At 41.3% G+C, this 19,104-nt stretch overlaps 1 protein-coding gene across 2 annotated transcripts in view; it reads right to left on the bottom strand.

Annotated features, from left to right (window-relative positions):
• The window catches only part of MNAT1 (MNAT CDK-activating kinase assembly factor 1), a 127,225-nt gene that overhangs the window by 72,975 nt on the left and 35,146 nt on the right, over window positions 1-19,104 (bottom strand). For both annotated transcript variants that reach the window (XM_014966594.1, XM_014966596.1), the window contains exons 2-5: window positions 16,985-17,137; window positions 15,249-15,322; window positions 7,095-7,198; window positions 2,130-2,270 (exon numbers count right to left, since the gene is read on the bottom strand). In XM_014966594.1, the coding sequence (XP_014822080.1) occupies window positions 2,130-2,270; window positions 7,095-7,198; window positions 15,249-15,322; window positions 16,985-17,137 (472 nt within the window). The remainder of the gene's footprint in view (window positions 1-2,129; window positions 2,271-7,094; window positions 7,199-15,248; window positions 15,323-16,984; window positions 17,138-19,104) is intronic.

Genomic DNA, 19,104 nt, shown 5'->3' with positions numbered 1-19,104 from the left:
TAGGTTTCCAGTAAAACCAACTGCTCTGTAAAAAAAAAAAAAAAAGTGAAAACCCCAACCAACCACACAAAACCCAAACAAACCAAAAAACACACTGGTCTCTAGTAAATTAAGGGCATGTTTTAGAATAGGACTGAAGTAAGTCAGAAACCAGTTAAAAATCCCTATCCTACTCCATTAGATTCAAGTTCATAGTGGAGCTTTTATTAATTGAGCCACTACTCAAACTACTCCTAATTGGAGCGTAAGCACTTTTAGCTTTAAAGCAATAAGAGACTGCTGAGTTCAAAGTTACAGACTTGAAGGATTTTCAAAAAACAAAAACAAAAAAAAAACCACCTTTCTGCTCATCCCTGCTTTGGCCCACGAAAAAAAATGGAACACCTGCTCCTTTCAGCAAAACCAGTGACGGGTTGCCAGGACTCCTGGCTTAGGAAAAGGCAGCTCTTCAGGAGAGCCTCTAAACGCCCACATTGCACATCGATGCTCTCTCTTCACCTCAGTGCCTTCTGCACTGGTTCAGAGGAACTCTGCTTTTCCAGGAAAGGCAGAAGAGCATCTGTGTCTTGAACAACAACTGAGAATACAAAGCAGGAATTAATGCTATATTAATACGGGAAACAGAAATAAGAGAGAAATTCTGATTTAAATCTCCCAAGCAGCTTAAACCATATTGACATAGCTGCACACATATCTGCACGCATACATACTTCTCCTTTTTCCTGATTTCCTTCAAGGCACACCAGAGACCGCTCTCACGAGTGTTAGAGCATGCCAATGTGTGTACATTCATGTCTGTACATACATGTGCATTAAAAAAAATGAGATGCAAATCTTGTTTAAACCACACATTTATCGAGCTTCTCTATGCCCACACGTCATCATTGCATTTCAAATGCAGAATCAGCAATAAATTCAGCCAAGGACAAGATTAACAGAGTTTCCAGAAGTAGCTGAGTTTTTCTTCAGTTGGAGCAACTCATACACAAAAAGTTTGCCATAAGAGAACATGACACAGTCAAGGCAAGAAATCTTTTTCTCATAGTAGTTTCTCATAGTAGATTATTCTCATAGTCATAAGGGACCACTTAATCCTTTAGGTTCTCTGACTCAAAAAGGCTTGACCAATACTCAGATACTCAAATAGCTCACTAGGTTACTGTTCCCTGTTCTCCACCATCTTCCCTTTGCTGAGCTTATGAAGTAGCTCCTGATTACCACTTTGCTTCAACACACCAGATTGCTAACCACTATTCAGGACTCCTTAACAAGCCAGCAGTAGTACGAGTTCACATGGCTGAACCAACTTAGTAGCTCCTTTTACCCCCTCACACGTTGTGTGACCAGACACACACCAAAGCAGATGCAACCCTCATCAACTGAAGGCAAATCAAGCAGTTACGTGGCCTCAGACGTGACAGAACCTCACCTATTACACATCAGGTTCAAGGTGGAGTAGTCATCACATCAGCTATGCCAACATAAGCCATCGTTGGTGACAGTCAAAGCCTTGGCTTTCATACTGTCCATGAATTAAATAGAAATCTAGACTTTTATACTAGTCCTTTTTCAGATATGGGGTCAAATGTCAACTACTAAGTAAACTGGTAGAGTGGCTGGACTCAAAGTAATTTCTAAAATATACTTCCACCTGCCAATTAGCAACAGGAAAACAGCTTTCAACGGAAGCTCATCAGGAAAAGAAATGGAGGGAAAAAAAATCCAAACAGACAGAATCAGGAAAATTCTTCTAAATACCTAAAGAAACCTTCTGCGTTTTTCTTTGCTAGCATCTTATCCAGGATTAATTTTGTGTTGAAATAGTCAAGAATGCTTTCCTAGAATTAATTTCTAACCAGCACTGGACATTCTGGACAGTGAGTCCAATTAAGTCTACAAACGCCAGAAACCCCAGTTCCTCCAGACCTTAGCTTACCAAAACCAGAGCTGTTTGTAAAACTGAAATGAATGACAAACGAGAGAATATTAACACAAAACATGCAAGACAGGGAAACAGAAAGGGGTAGATGTGTTAATTCCACACGGTTAACTGTGGTAGAGATGGACATGAACGTACTTGCTGTTTGCTCTGCTACTGAGCATTCAAAGCCTCTGGTTTTGTTACTCACCAGTTCATCCAAGAGTGCCTGCTTATTCTTCCTTTTCATTATCTGTTGTAGTTGTTCTTCCTTCTGTATGAGCAGTCGCCTCTGTTCCGTTTCCTGTCGCTCCACCTCTAAAGCTTCCTCCAACTCTTCCTGTTCCCGAGTCTGAAATGGAAAACAGAAACCAGCTTCCAGCAACCTTCCTCCTTGGGTGGACAGAGCTCGCCCACAGCTCTGCTGCCTACCAAGGGACTTAGGACAGAACAAGCAATAGTGAAGGCAGCCAAATTCTACCTTTTAAGAGAATCTACTTTTTAAGGTAGAATTTTAGGGCGATTATGATGGTTCTACCTCCTTGCATTGTCCAGTACGAAGTTATGGTCTTTGTCTTGGCTCTTTAAATGTTATAGAATGGCAATGGGCTTCCCACCACTCCAAAACGAAGACATCCCTCTCCGCTCCCACGCACCCTAGATCTCAAGCAATCTCAGTGGGTGACTGAAAATATAATCCCACAATAGCGCTCCTGACCCCCCTGATCAGCTGCATCTTGGGTGCAAAGAACACTGTGTGCTTCTTAACGCCAGTGTAGAAGAAAAATAAAAAGTCACAAATCTGTGAATGTTAAGAGAAGCTTCTAAGCTAAAAGGTATTTAAGCATGGACTGTAAAACAAGTCATATTCCCAGTAAATGAGGCATTTTTCCTATAACTTGGATTGAAATCATGTACCACAAGAGAAGAAAAGAAAGAACTAGCAGTACCTAGTGACTACTTTTTGTTTCAGGATTTACTTCTTGAAAAATCTGTTTTAACCTGTAAAGTATTAAGTCACCTGTATTTGAAAATCACAGTGGGAGAAAAAAAGAAAAAGAGGAGGGCTCAAAGCCGGGGCGCGGAGGAGGATTACAGCTAAACAACTTCACGGAGGAGGAGGGGATCACAAGAATGTTAGTTTGGTGGTAAGAAGGTACAGGACAATAACATAGAAAACGTTTTCCAAATCTTCCTCACCAAAATAGTAAAGCAAAGGGAAATTCAGTAAAAACGCAGAGATGACTAAACATTTATAAAACTTACATGGATGGATTAATCCATGGAAACAGCTTCAGCAAAACATTACTGCAGCCAAGAGCTTAGTAAAATTTATTCTTGAAACAAGAAGACCTAAATTTATAGCGTAAAGCATAGCAATCTGGTATATGACAGAAAATGCTGAAAAACATCCCTTTACCAGGCAGATCAAGCCAATGGGTCCCAGTGAGGCCCAATTACTCCTGGATGCAAGAGCTGACAGATCTCATCACATGCCACCGAGGCAACAGAAGCTGCTTTCATCTCATAACTAGCAGTGACACTGGTAAAGAGCTGCTCGCCAACCAGTGACCACCTGAAACTGGACTCTCTTTGCATTTAATGAAAGGAAACAAACAAACAAAGAATCCTCAAGTTGCTAATTGAGGTTACGTCCGAGAATTAAGGGATCTAGTTAGTTCAGTAAACAGAACTTAAAAGCTCAAGGTCTTTAAGACATTCCAAATGTCTTCCACATCTATGTCTAAAGACTGCCTGGAATCTCCACTGAAACAGAAGAAAACTGCCTGGTAACAGACCTCATCTGAAGAGCCAGTCCAGAAAAGAAACAATCAGAAATAAGTAAACAGATATAAAAACTTAAACCAGATGAGACTACAGGAAAAAGGAAGAGTTATCACGTCAGATCAAATAATTTCTAAAAGGAAGGCCAAGCAAAATAGTACAACAGAAGAGAAACGAGCTCAACAGGCAGTGAGGGTTGTGTCAAGCTTGAAGAAAATCTAGGCACAGTCCCAACATCTAAGGATGTGGGTGAGGATTAAGGGACAGGCCAATATGAGAGCCACAGTTGTGGGTGTTTATTCCAGGCCACCTGATCAGAATGGGGAAGCTGATGAGGCCTCCTACAGACAGCTGAAACTAGCTTCAGAATCACAGGCCTTGGTTCTCATGGGGCACTTCAATCACCCTGATAGCTGCTGGGAAAGATACACAGCCAGACATGTACGGTCCAGGAGGTTCCTCCAGTGTACTGATGATGACTTCTTGACTCAGGTGGTGGCAGAGTCAACAAGGAGAATGTACTACTGGACCTAGTTCTGACAAACAAAGAGGGACTGGTGGAGGACATTAAGGTTGGGGGCAGCCTTGGCTGTAGTAATAATGAAAAGATAAGAGTTCAGGATCATGGGTAGGATGCACAAAACAAGTAGGATTGCAACCCCGGACTTCAGGAGGGCTAACTTCAGCCTCTTCATGAAACTGCTTGGAGATATCCCATGGGTTAGGGCTCTGGAAAGTAGGGGGGCTCAAGAGAACTGGTTGATATTCAAATACCACTTTCTCCAAGCTGAGGATTGGTGCATCCCTAAGAGCAAGAAATCAGGCAAGGGAAGCAGGAGACCTGTGTGGTTGAGCAGGAGCTTCTGAAAAAGCTCAAGTGGAAGAAGAAAGTTTACAGTGAGTGGACGAAGGGACTGACCGCTTGGGAAGATCACAAGAATGCCATTAGAGCATGCAGGGATGAAACAAGGAAAGCCAAGGCCTCCTTGGAATTAAACCTGGCAAAGGACGTCAAGATCAACAGGAGGGGTTTCTCTGAGTATATCTGAGGCAGAAGGAAAAATAGAGAAAATGTGGGCCCACTGTTGAATGAAGACAGATGCCATGGTGACAGAGGATGCAGAGAAGGTGGAGTTGCTGAATGCCACCTTTGCTTCAGTCTTTTCTGCTCAGGCCAGCCCTCAGGAGTCCCAGACTTTGGAGGTAACAGAGAAAGTCTGAAAGAAAGAAGACTTCCTCTTGGCTTTCTCTCTACATGGTCCTGCATAAAATCTAGACGTCAGATGTACACGTGGCAAGGTCATTAGGAACACGCATCAGTGGCAAGGTCATTAGGAACTGGATACAAAGATGAAAAATATGACTTATATTGACATAAGAACAAGAAGTTATTCAAATCCACAGGTTACTACTCCAGCAACTTACTATTTTGATTTGTGAGAAAGAATGACATACTCATGAGGACAGAAGTAGCAGAGGTGAGATGAATATAACTTACAAGGCCACAGATTCGGAGACATCAATTCATCAGTTAGAAACCACAGAGGAGAAAACATGATGCACTACTTAACCACTACTGCTTTTGAACCTCTCCTATGACAGTGGTACAAGAGAAGGATAGTCCCAGGATCACGTATGCCAACATATTTCCAGTAGAGATGGCAAAACAGTGCTCTTTTATCAAAGCCTGTTAAGATCTCAGCTACAATACTGCATTCAATTCTGGTCTCTTCTGCTTGCCAGAGACAAATTCAAACTGGAACAAGCAAAGGGTAACAAAAACACTGAGAGGGACAGAGAATATTCCTATATTCCTCAGAAGCAAATTATTACAGCGGACAGAAAAATTTATGTCAGTTCAAGAATGAAGAGAGAATGACAAACCATAAGAAATTTAGGTGAGAAATTAGGACACCTTTTACCATTTAAGGAGTAAAGATATTCCAAAATCTGTCCAAAAAAAAAAAAAAATCTAGAGAGAGAAAGCACCCTTTCAGCTTTTGGGAGAGGTGTAAATTTATGGGCAAGATCATGCAGTTTTTTTGTAATAGCAACTGGGTCAAGTCTATTACTATGTTTCAATTGTTGAAAAAGAAATGAAAGAGAAATGTCTCCAGATCTTCAGTAAGTCTGGATTCAGGCAGCCCTGCCCAGCTTCCACCAGACGGCCTTCCAGCACAGAAAAGAGAAGGTCCATGGGCGCTTGGGTGGGTTGGAGCATCACTGCACTGCTCGGTACCATCACAGGGCTGGTGCACAGCCTGCCTGCGAGGCACGAACGGCGAGGGAAGGCGAGCTGCAGGCAAAGCACACTATTCTCACGGTGACCCTGGAGGCTGCACCTCCATTGTCAAGTAAGACACAGCGCCAAAGATTTGGCCGGTCTCTTCAAGCTCTGAAGCATCGGATATTGCACAGTGTCAGAAACAGGATAACAGAGCTGAGATGGACCCCTAGGGAAACCTCCTCGCCTTTAGAAGGAAGAGGTTCAAACAAACATTTTTCAGATTCCAGTCTCCTCCTGTGAAATCCTAGAGCTAAAGAAATCACTGGGACTTTTGCCACAGACTTCAGGGGAGTGAGGATTTCACCCCTACTGATTTGAAAGCAAGTTCTTAGTGCAACTGGAATACAAACACAAAACCTTGTTATGTCACACTCTGGACAGACATTTTCCTTCAAGAACTGATAACAATGTGGTTATTTATACTGAAAAAATATTTAACAGATTAAACTTTTATTAAAGAAAGTAATGCTTGCAAGTTTATTTTTAAAGAACAAAATGATATCTGAGCCATATTTTAATGAATGAATCTTCAAAGAACCATGTGTTTTGCACACAGATAATGTATAGAATACTCCTGATGTTATTCTTATCTTGAACAGAAGTTTTAAAGTTTGTTTCAACATCTTTCATTTTAAATTTTGCATAAACCAGACCTGTGCTTTCCCTCAATTTTACAGCTCTCTCCTGGGAGCTTCATAATGTCTGTGTCTGGATTCCTTTTTTTCCTTCGGATGAGAAAGAAATGATTGTCCCAGTATAGGAATGAACTTGGTCTTTCCTGGATATTGTTCAACAACACTGCCAGCACGCATGCCGTGGCGATTTATTAGATGCAGACTTTACTGCCTGGCCCTCTTTTCAAGCCCTTCCCCAAATCAAGCATAACTACTTTTCAACTATTAATTTAATCTTTTTACATGGCACTAAATATCAGTATCACAGAGCATTAGCATATTGTGTTTTTTTTAATACAAAGTGAAATCTACATAGTGCCTTCAGCTTTGACTTGTTTTTAAGACATTACAGAAAGTAATCCACTTTGAAAATCCTTTAATTATTTAACTAATGAATAAAAATTGTAGGGGAGAGGAGAAGTTAACTAACCAGTTTTATCTTATTTTTCTGAATGACTTCTTTGTTATCCTTCTGGTACAGCTCCATTTTCCTTTTGGTGTTCTCCAAATCCACATTGTTGGTCAAGTTAAATACTGCATAAATATTAGAAAGACAGAAAGCAGAAGTATGAGGTTGGCATGCATGACTATAACAATGAAATACTACTCTTATGTTCTGTAGCCCTTCTAGCACCAGATATAAACATCACAATAACAGAATTTATTTAAAGGTACCCTGTAAAGCAAGACACAATCTGCTAAATCACTGCAAACTTCAACAGAAGCCAGCAGAGTTCCTTTAGGTTTATACATCTGTAGGAGGCTAAAATTTGAGGTTTGCAGCCTATTTTGCAATACTGATAATGATACACATGACTAATCATATCATTGACCTTTTCAAGTAGCAGTTACAGCTACGCACACAGTGATTCCTGAAAATTAAATTAGACTAAACACATACATATTAAGACAAGGTAAGGAATTAAGTCATTTCATTTCACAAGATTATCTAATGCGTAAAGACTACTGAGACTGTTTGAATTCTCAGGTACATAAACGAAATTGACATTATTTCATAACTTAAAAGTACATACCTTTATTATGAGGAAACTGCAGATGCATCCAGATGAATAGGCTAAATGACATTCTTTTGATGTCTCTCAATAGTGACAGGCTATATCTCACCTAATCATGAGCAAGCAGGGTCGGCCACCAAGCTCCCTAGTTTAGCACAACGTTCCCAATTGTCTACACATGGCACAGAAGCCACCTCAAGAAATTGAACAGTTTCTGTAATCAACAGCTTGAAAGATGCAGATGGTTTGGATGATTAGTAATTTGATACAATCCCTGAGCCTTTCACCTCTAGGTCACAGGTTCAGTTGTGGGTCAAGTGAATTCCAACTGAAAGTCATTATCACTGCGAAGTCACCTGGTGATCACCATCCAGAGTGGATGCTGGGCTTATGCCCACAGCTTTAAAGCTATTGAGAGCTACCTAATGTCCAGTACTTCAAGACTCAAAAGAGTTCGGTCATGTGGCTAGAGTAAATTTGCAAGAGCACTGAAGATATTTGCACTGCCATTGATAAATCCTTCACAACAGCATAACAATGCTGCCGAGTCAAACCCTGAGGAAGGGAAGGAGGTTAGCATCATAGAATTGTTCTGGTTGGAAGGGACCTTTAACATCAAGTCCAACCATTAACAAAGCAACGCCAAAACCACCACTAAACCATGTCCCTCAGCACCACATGCACACATCTTTTAAATACCTCCCGGGATGGTGATTCCACCACTGGGCAGCCTGTTCCAATGTTTATAGAATCACAGAATTATCTGGGTTGGAATGGACCTCCAAAGGTCATCTAGTCCGACCCCCCCGCAGTCAGCAGGGACACCCCCAACTAGACCAGGTTGCCCAGGGCCCCGTCAAGCCTCACCTTGAATATCTCCAGGGATGGGGCCTCAACCACCTCCCTGGGCAACCTGTTCCAGTGCTCCACCACCCTCACAGGAAAGAACTTTCTCCTCATCTCCAATCTAAATCTGCTTTTCTCCAGTTCAAAGCCATTACCCCTTGTTCTGTCATCGCCAGCCTTTGTAAACAGGCTCTCCCCAGCCTTCCTGTAGGCCCCTTCAGGTACTGGAAGGCTGCTATTAGGTCTCCCCGGAGCCTCCTCTTCTCCAGACTGAACAACACCAGCTCCCTCAGCCTGTCCTTGTAGCAGAGGTGCTACCAAAACCAGGCAGTCCTGCTCTTATGTCCTGGGAAGGGAAATAACTCTCTTTCCAGGAGTACCAGACCACCCCATCATCTTACTCTTATCAGGAGTACTCAGTCCTTCCTTGAACTGCAACAAAAAGGGCTAGGCGAGATACAGCTGAAGAAATTCTTAATTGTAAGCAAACAAACAAAATGATGTATTATGATGTATTAATTCCCCCCCTCCCCTCGCTTTTCCAAATAACGAGCAATGTCAAGAAGACTGACGTTTTAATTCAACCTGTCTCCTCAGTCAGCTGAACTCTTCCACCCCAACACCATCATCCTCACTTCACAAGCGATCTGAAATTCAGGTAAACTGGAGTTTAAGCATTTGACCAGGAATCAACACTTGAGTTCAATTTCCAGCTTGGCTGCTGTGTCTGGGCAGATCACTAAGCCTCTATTCTGGATGTCTCCCACCAGTAAGGACCAGGAGTAGGGGAATAAAGCTTTACTTTTCCTATACCTTGTCTGCTTTATCTCTGTACTACATCTACATGCAGCACCTCTCTCTCTAGTCTTGATTTCATCTCAGGTGGAACTTCAGGAACTTCAGCTATAACCGAAACAACCAGTTCAAAGCTCAGCTCCTTGGTTTTGAAAGCAAGGCACTCGTTTCAAATGTTGGGGATTTTTTTCTCTCCAAAAGGCATAACAACATTTTCCAACTTCATATTGCAACACACATACACTTTCTAATTGTAGCAACACTTCATTACTGAAACACGTTATTTTAGTCTAAATTTTTAGTATTTTAATGGTGGTTTGACCTCCAACTTCCCTGCTGACAAGCAGCTTAATATTTGAGTATTACAGCAGAGAAGAATTGTCATGTGAAAATGCTGGCATACAACCAGATCGGGGCTCTGCAATGACAGCAGCTGCACGGGAATGTCAGCGCTTCCTACAACTTAAATCCACACACCAGCTCTCTGAACCCTTCAATGACGACACGAGAAAGAAATAGCGCATGAGACATGCTGCGCTAGCAGGATGCCCAGATGCCACCTTCAGGTGCAAGAGAAGGAACAAGATGCAATGCCAAATGCTTTTAGGCTCCTGAACATCTTTGGTATTCCTCTAAAAATAATCCAGCAATAAGCTAACGATCTAGGTTTTGCAACTATTGCTGCTTGAAACATTCAGAGGTTTTTTTTCCCCTCCTTTCTCAGTTGTCTTTAATAGGTTCAACTAGTCACAACCTAGGTTTGTAAAACAAAAAACATAATATTTAAAACTCATACTGGTGAAAGAAGGCAAATTTTAGACATATGCAGATGCCTGCCTTTATTTACCAAAACCACCAAAAACCTTTATTTAAAACCTTTATTTAAAAGGTTTATTTTGCTACTTGATATGAAGTAACATTTCCACGTAAGAGGGAGGTTTCCGTGTCAGTGTTTTAAGAAATCTTCAACAGCCACCTTAAACACCCGCTGCTCTCCTCGCAGCAAGGTGGAAGATGGTTTATTTCCCCTTCTGTTTTCCTGCTGTGGCTGGAATCAAGTCACAGGTAAAACCCTCTGAGTGGTGAGATCTGCTCATGCCGTGCTGATTCTGCTCTGGCACTCTTGCTCCACTCTGTCACTACAGCAGGACACCAGCAGTTAGAAAGATTCATACTTACAGCACCCTCAAAGACCAGAACAGATTTCTCCCACTGAATATTAATTCATAGTCATGGAAGAGAAACATTAGCTTGGTCCTAAGCACCTGCTGAACACTAAAGCTGTTCACATTTCTAGACATAAAATACTAAAGAGCTACGTTTTGTTGCAACAACGTTAAGACCGAGATGTCTCTGTACCAACATCGGTGTCAAAAGTTGTTCTTTAATAAATCAAAAGAATATATTCCCTCCTACAATAAACACCCTAGTAGCAAAACAAACTACACTCTTTGACATTGCATGGTTATCAGTGGTCAACCAGCCAGTCAAAACATCTTCCAGCATATTTTCTAATGTATTTTTCATCAATATTCAGAGAATACAGCTGACAGGTCCATTTTGTAAGGGGTACTAGGCCACAAAAAATAATTAGGAGATTATTTCCTTCTCTTCTCCCTTGTCCCCTCCACAAGTTACCTGGCATTTAAAAACCAAAAACTATCAAATCAAAGAATATGGTCATTAATACTCAACATCCTACCTTTTACACAGCTACGACTGTGTTTGGTTTTTTTTTTCATTTGGTCTGCTTTGGGTTTTGCCAGAAATTTATTTTAAATATAACTCTTCCAAGTTTTCCCTTTTTAAAAAATACAACAAAATAAATGATAAAACAAGAAGATCAAAAAAAGAGTTAAAAAACTTGACTCATATGCCACACCTACCCTGAAAAAATATTGGTATAGATCTGAATATGACTGGCAAAGCAGATGGCTAGTTTGAAAAGGTTTCAAAGAGAAGCCAGACTTATTTTTGTCCATGTTGAAATACAGCATAAGCCGATGTAAGAGGCCTGAAACCCTTCAGGGAAAAGAAACAGAAGCTGTTTTGTATGCAACAATTATTTATCTACTTATCCATCTCACATTGGTTGATTTATAAAATTACTTGCCTTGAGACATCTGTTGAAGTATAACAGGAAGACTATTGTGTTTGTCTGAAACATTTCATTCTCTTTAGGTAAAACACCCTACTTCTGAAATTCAGCCTCTACAGGGAGACTTTCGCTGCTTTTCAAAGCACCAACATTCATTATGCAATTCTACAACAAATGGAAAAATATTTTCCTAGTTATGAAAGAAAAAAGAAAATGAGAGAAAAATGTTAATTGCATGGCACAATAGTTTGCCCAGAGACACAGCAGTAGGAATAAATAGTCCTCCACTGCAGGACTAAGTCCATCAAAATCTCCCCGTTTTAGTCTGAGATACTGCAAATTTCTTGAGACTTCTCATAGTTTCTTAAGAGACAGTAATGTTGCCCTGTAAAAATATTTGCTATTCAAACATCAGGAACATGCCCTCCCTGGCAAGCCAGCAGATGATTATTCTGCTGACAGAGTTTGATCTGCATTGCTGATATGAGACAGCTGAAAGTTTTTAAATTAGTTAAGTCTTTATTTTGTTATAAAAAATTATTCCTCCCACCCTACTACAAACAACTTGCTTTTTCATCTCCCACATCTTCAGTCTGCTGGGGGAGTCCAAAGCAACCCTGGCATCTGCTGCTGCTGCTCTCCACGCCTGAGCCAACCTCGGCCCTTGTACTTTTAAGAGGTGTAGGAGAGGAGTGAGGGGGGAATAAAGATGGAAGAGATCTTAACAGGTCATCCCTTCCAACCAACACTTCTGCCATTATAAAAAAATAATTCTCAGAAACAAAAGAAAATCCACGGCTAAACCAGAAGAATCTAGGTAGGTATTAATAATTATTCCTGTTTATCCTCAGATGTCTTTTACTGGCTCAATAATTTTCCAGAAAAATACCTTAGCGCAGTAATAAATGATTGAAATCGCTCAGCCCTGTCAGTCTGAGAGAGACCCATCCTGGCTGGATCAGTGTGGTACTGAGGTTTTCGTTCAGACAAGATGACTGAAATGGATCTTGGATAAAGCTGTCTGGTTCCCAGTTGGGTTATTCCCTCTGTCAGGACCAGCTCCTCATGCACACAGGCAGAGGGAAGAAAAATCCCACAAAACAATAAACAACACAACCCACAAATGATCAGATGTACCAAAATCCTTTCTATCCCAGGATCATTTGTGAAATAAATGTTCCGAGCAAGACAAGCCACCCGGCAGCTGGTATTGCATAAAGTCTTCAAGGAGTAACAAGATACAGGAATCCGAAGGGCACGAATACAGTAGCCTCCTTCCAGGTACGTATGAATGCACTGAGTGTTTTTTAAAAAGCAATAATTACTATTAACAATTGTGTTGTGGTAATGCCTAGAGGCCTCATTCAGGCACCAGGAGGAGGGTGCCAGGCAGTGCGTGCACACATGGGAGGAGGCTGGCCCTGCTCTGCGGAGCTCACCTACCAGGTTTTGAAAAACTGGCTACAGAGATCACCGGGGGAAGAACAAAACCTTGAGAGAAGAAGAAAACCCTGGGGGAAGAGCCAGCAAAATCTGTGTTATGTCCAGAGATTGTAACTTGGGGCAACACTCTAAGGTTTAACCTTACCCCTCTCACCATATGGGACAGACCTGACTAACTCGGATAGATGCTGTGCACGCCTTTCCCAAAGGCAGGTTTTAACCCCTTCACCTTATTTTTCCTTCCTACTGTTAACGACAACAAACTGCGTTTATAATGTTCTCAAATTGTCCAACTGATTTTTCTTCTGGGGAAAATTTGCTTTAAAATGTGGTTTCTATTTAAAGCCTTGCATAACAAATTTTAGCTCAAAGCATTATTTAGTGGCTACGTTTTAAACCACTTCAAAAATGTGTTTTTCTAATAGCAGAAATCTTCAGAGGTGACTCCCCTAATGTTTGTTTGACCTTCCTCTACACACACTTCTGCTGTACCCCCCAACTCTTTCCTTTAAATAGAAAAAGTCTGCAGGTAAAACACGCCTGATATGAAGGGGGAAAACGTGTTTCAAGGGGGGTGATATTCACACACAGACACGTTCCTGTGCAACCTGCTCTGGGTGGGACCTGCTTTGGCAGGGGGTTGGACTAGATGATCTCCAGAGATCCCTTCCAACCCCATGTCATCCTGTGATTCTGTGAACAGGGCTTGAATTCTTACCCAAGGTGGTACTCTTGACTCTAACCTGTCCTCCAGCTTCTGGATCTGCCTGAAGTTAGTAGATCGTAAAGGACCCCTTTGACAGTGAAAATTAAAGAGCCTTCTGACTGCACCCTTTCTTTCCTCTCCTCACCCTGGCTGTTACACAAAGGAACCAGGAGGCAGTCAGACTTCCTATTCCTTTTATTATTTTCAATGTTCCTTTCAGGCAACTGACTCCAATTCCTAATGACTCTACTGAGTTTCTTCATCATGCATTTGCAGGGCCAGCACAACTGGTGACAAATTCACTCCTCCCCACAAGGTTACAAAGACCAGCCGTGATTTCTGCCGCTTCTAAACCAAGTTATCAGTGCAGGCTCTGGAACCACTTGAAATTTAACTATCTAATCCCAAGATCTGAAGCATCGTACCATTCTGCACAAAGCCATGAGGTTAAGGGAACCTCAGGAAAAACTTCAACTCCCTTGTGGCAGATGCTGAAAACGCCTGCAACAGCAGTAAGTGGGAAATCTATATTTAATAACAAAAAAAGCAGTTTTCCTTTCCATGAGCACACAGATTCTCCCAGGATCCTCTGGCTAAGATGCAACCATTCTTTCTGCTCATTCCCTCTTTCCCCCGCACCATCCAAAAAAAATACACAGACAGAACTACACCCACATCGTCTTCTCCAGATATTTGGGCCCACGTGAGCCTGTCTGGTGTTTCCCAGCTCCAGGATTTAGCTCTCCAACCTCAGCCTTCTGATTCCAACAAAAACACAACACATTATTCACAGCAGTGAGTAAACGTATTGGATACATTTCTACAAAACAACACAGTGCAAAGAGGAGCAAGGACTCCTTGGAGAAACTCAAGGGGAGTGGCATCTCTGTGTTTTCCTTCTCCCACTCACTACCCCTCCTGTATGTTCTAAGCCACCTCTTCTTCCTCCGGGACAAAAAAAAAAAAAAAAAAAAAAAAAGGCTCAGAAGCTCCTAAAGACCAAGAAACAAACCATTTAGGAGTCACCCCTTTGAACAGAAGGTTTTCTAAGCAAAATCCATCACTCCACCATAAATCACAAGTCACCCTAACTAAGAAGAAAATAAACTCTGTTGATAACATAGTTCCTTCCCAAAGGGCAAAGTTCTGCTCCAACTAACCCAAAGAGAAAGAAAACAATGTCTGTTCCTAAACCTTCTCCTTCTGCTCAGCAACATAAAATGCTACCACAGTGGTATGTAAGGTCATCGGCTTCAAAGCAGCTTCAACTACTGTACTTGCAGAAGCAAAAGTGATGAAAGACACCATATGGCTTCTGTCATGGTAGATAAAGCTAATGGAGGCATACAATGAAAATTTCAATTTCTCCTCTCTTTGTTTAATCTTTGCCAGTGAAGCACCGACCCTGCAAGCCTTTCTTTTCCAGCTATAAAGCAGTATTTCCTCTTTGAATCATGTCTTTTCTCTGGCAGATAAAATGTTTTATTAAATGATGTCCTACAGTTCAGCAAATACAATTAAAAATGTACAGAAAAAGCATAATTAGATAAATATCTGATACTATGATAAATCATACTACAGAAACTCAACTTTGACATCCTCATAGGCAGCTAAGTCAGAAAGTAAAAGCCTATGGACTCACACGCACAGCAGATCAAGAATGCAAGCATTAAGACTTACCAATTTCTTCTATTTCTTCCAGGAAATCATTATATTCACTTAGACTGGGAAAGTCATCCTCTCTTTTATTGTATCTTTGGGAGAAGAGAAACAAGTATTTATATAACACACAGAGACCCAACTTCAATTCAACAAGGCTCTTGCTGCCAGCTTATTAAGTATTGACCTAGTTTTATCAACTGTGTGCTTTGTGGCTCCCACAATTACCAACGTACAGAATCTGCAAGAGGAGACAGAAGCGTTTGTTTGGAAGGAAAGGAGCCAGGCTGGCATTAATCAGTGCTCTCTTTGCTGATTCCTTTCCCCAGGGTCACAGGTGAACAAGAGCACCCAGGCTGGGATACACTAATTCCAAGCCAGCCCTTCAGCATGAGAAACCCCTTAACAGAGACAACAGGAACACACACAAGAAAAGCTTCTCTAGAAGTATCAGAAAAGGGAGTTTGGCTTTGTGCCAATAACAGAAAACGGCAAACTGAAAACTACTACACGATTATCTTGTATCAATCATATCAACAGACAATTCCAGAACTCATTTATCCAACTCTTGGCAGCTGGGAAAAGTAAAAAGATGAAGGGACAACTGGCTAGAACATGGACAGCCTCTGAAAGTCAAGACATGCAGGCTTTCCTCCCAAGAAAATATAAAGCTGAGATCCTGCCTGCTCTGGGGACCAAAATACAAGACACCCAGGAGTATAAAAATCTAATCCTGAGAACTGAGGCCAAATTCCAATTTGGGGCCATTTTTTTCTGCCTACTAAAAACTAATGTGGGAAATCCAAGTGGGCCAAGCATTTTACAACATTTTCTGTTCTAACTATGCTTTAGTCTGTGTTTAGTCAACTAAGTTGGCATCATTCCAGCTTCACTTTTGTTAGTTTCAGCAATCTTTATCAGCAAACATCCAAATTATTACTGCTTTCCACATTAGCATCTTGGTATTCAACTACACGGTTTCTCCACATCTCAGCAACATCATCTGATTCATTTAGGATTGTACTAAGTCTTAGGTAAAGGCTGCCAAGATTACAATTTACATACATGTTCATTTTTGCAAGCACAACCCTCTCCAGGTTTGTTACATTCCATCAGACCCTTTTCTACCAACACATCAACTTGGCTCACTTATTTTCCTTATAAAATGTTGTTTCTTGGCCACAAGGAGGGAAATGCAATTTTAGACCTCATTTATCTCAATTTCAAGAGCTCTCAAATCTGCATGACAGACTAGCAACAAGAACCCATTTCCACTAACAACTGCTGTGTGAAGTAGAAAACAATGTGAACAGAGCTTCCCTTTTGTCTATTTTAATTTTGAAGGTAACAGGCCTTCAACTCTCAGAACAGGTCCCCAGGGAACAAAACAATCAAGGTCTTCTTTCTCGCCCCACTTCCATGTTCAGCCCCTCAAAGGGAAAGCAGCCCTAGTCCTCCAGATCTAATCATCTCCATTTAGGAGGCAGGTCTTTGCCAAAGGAGGGCACACAGAAACACCCAACATTTTCTAATGCTAAGCAGGAATCCCTCAAGGCTAAACGGGGAATTCAGCCCTCAGTTGCTGCATAAAATCAGATTCTCTGAAATTCTCTCCATGGGAAGTGGAGCCAAGTCTTATGGGTTGTGATTTAAAAACAGAAAAACCTCCTCTGTACCACTGGAGGGGAAAGTCAATTTTTTAAAACAGCAAACCATTAAACACATCCACCTTTTGTTAGTTAAGTGGCGGCACTCACATTTTCAGCACTTTCTTCCGAATGTCCACTTCCTTGTCGACAGCGGGATCCTCAAAGAGCTGTACCCTGAAGTTGCTCTTCCGCAGGGGGGTGTCGCACTCGTGGCAGTTCCCGGCCCCTCTCACGAACAGCAGCTCCACGCAGCTCTCACATCTGCAGGGGACAGAAGAGGTGGAAAGGCACACACACGTTAAACTAACTGAAACACAGGATTGTCCCCCATTTTTGCCGTTCCCACACACCCACAAAATAAATCCACAGCGCATCTCATATTCCTGCAGTACCCACCAGGGGCAAGGAGGCAAGGGCTCTCTGCCAGGGCTGAAAGGAAACACATCTCAGCAGCACAAAGACATTTCTTCTCCCAGCCCGAGTGACTTGGCCTCTTTGCTGAGACTTAAAAGTTACTACAAACACAACAACAGGTTTTTTTTGTCGAGGGAACGCTTGTTCACTGACACCATCAAACTCATTTTGCATGGAGCAGGCTGTGATATCCTTATTTACTTGGAGCACCATCTGGCTGCACAAAAGGCCACCTTTATTTTCTTGATGTCATTAACAGCACAAGCAGGGACACAAATCTTGCCCACAAGATTTGTGGGCATCTTCCAAGCATCTATCAATATTACCACGCTGTAACAAGCCTGAACGGAACTCCAGCCCAACACAGCTAAAAAAAAAAAAAAAAAAAAAAAAAAAAAAAAAAAAAGCCTATCGTGCATTTCCACCCTGTTCAAAGGGTTTAATATTTTTCCTAGAACTTTTTTTTTTTTTTTTTTTTTTTTTTTTTTTTTTTTTTTTTTTTTTTTTTAAAAAAAAAAAAAAAAAAAAAAAAAAAAATCGAAATAACATTTTAACCAGTAACCAGAATTATGCAGCTCCTTGTACCCTCTGTTAATACTTTAAAATTTACATATAAAATATACTTCACGCAGAGGATCCACAGAAATAAAGCAAAAATACCTTTCTGGCTTGCTTTCTTTTGTCTTAATGAAGACTTCAGATTTTAACAAGATGCTTGTTGACCGGTCAGTTGGCATTTAAATAAGGGAAGAACATACACAAAAAAACAATTTTTAAAAAAGTCCTTGGGTACCAATAATGTGCAAATTTCTAGCAGAGGACACCACCTGCTGCAGTCATTTCCTACTGCTGGAGAGGCAAGGGGGGGGTCTATTTATAGCTTGGCTATATCGAAGCCAAAATAGTTGTACATTAAGGGCTAAGCTGTACTGTACCTTCACAAACCCAGCACAAAAGCTAAAGGAGTTAAGAGAAACAATACTGACCTGGCTGCAAAGGATCTTAAGCAAAAGTTTTCACTCTGCTGACCTCCTCCCAACTAAACTGGTTCCAGTACTCGCCGAGGCAGAGCTAGCTAGAGCCAACCAGTTTCCCCCAGCTTCTGTTTTCAAGATTAGAAAGTGCAAAACAAATGCAATTGTATCTTACAATTAAAAAAAAAAATAGAGCTTTTTTTTTTTTCCTTAACACAAGAACTACAGTTTCTAAATGCATCTCGCACAGCAGCTGCCAATGTTAAAGAGCAAACCTTGAATTTACTTAGACGTTTTCCTGCTCCAGAATTCTTTTAGGTAGAAAACCAAGCACGTTTAAGTACAATTTATCCGGGAAGGGAAAGATGGAGTCTTTTTAGAAATTCAGAAGTGACTGGGACATCGAGAAGTATGCTGCTTTATGAAAATATTTTAGCTCGCTGCTATCGGAGAAAAAAAAAAAAAAAAACACTAAATGCAGAAGATGAAAGCAAGGCAGGGAAGGGTTTTCTCCCTCCTCCCCAGCCTGCCTGTGCCTGCAGCAGCCCAGCACCGTCCCACCAGCTCCTGCCTTTTGGCAGCTCAGGCCGTTTGTGCATCTCACTTCACCCAGCAACCCAAGCCCAGCAAAAAAACCTGCCTCCTCTCTCCTATTTTTAAGTTATAGAAAAGGGAGTGTAAAGCTACAGGATTTGGCAGGTGGATGCAAGTGCAGATGTTTGCATTGTGGGGTGTTTTTTTTTTTTAATCTTGGTATTGCCTAAGGAGCAACAGAACAGGGTCTCCATGGGCAAGATATTACGCACAGACAGTAGCACCTGAAACTACTTCACCTTCCCC

This window comes from Calidris pugnax, unplaced genomic scaffold, assembly GCF_001431845.1.
Source record: "Calidris pugnax isolate Ruff unplaced genomic scaffold, ASM143184v1 scaffold74, whole genome shotgun sequence".
Classification (NCBI taxonomy): Eukaryota; Metazoa; Chordata; class Aves; order Charadriiformes; family Scolopacidae; genus Calidris; species Calidris pugnax.
Note: the sequence above shows the minus strand (reverse complement) of the source record. Positions and strands in the feature narration are given on the sequence as shown.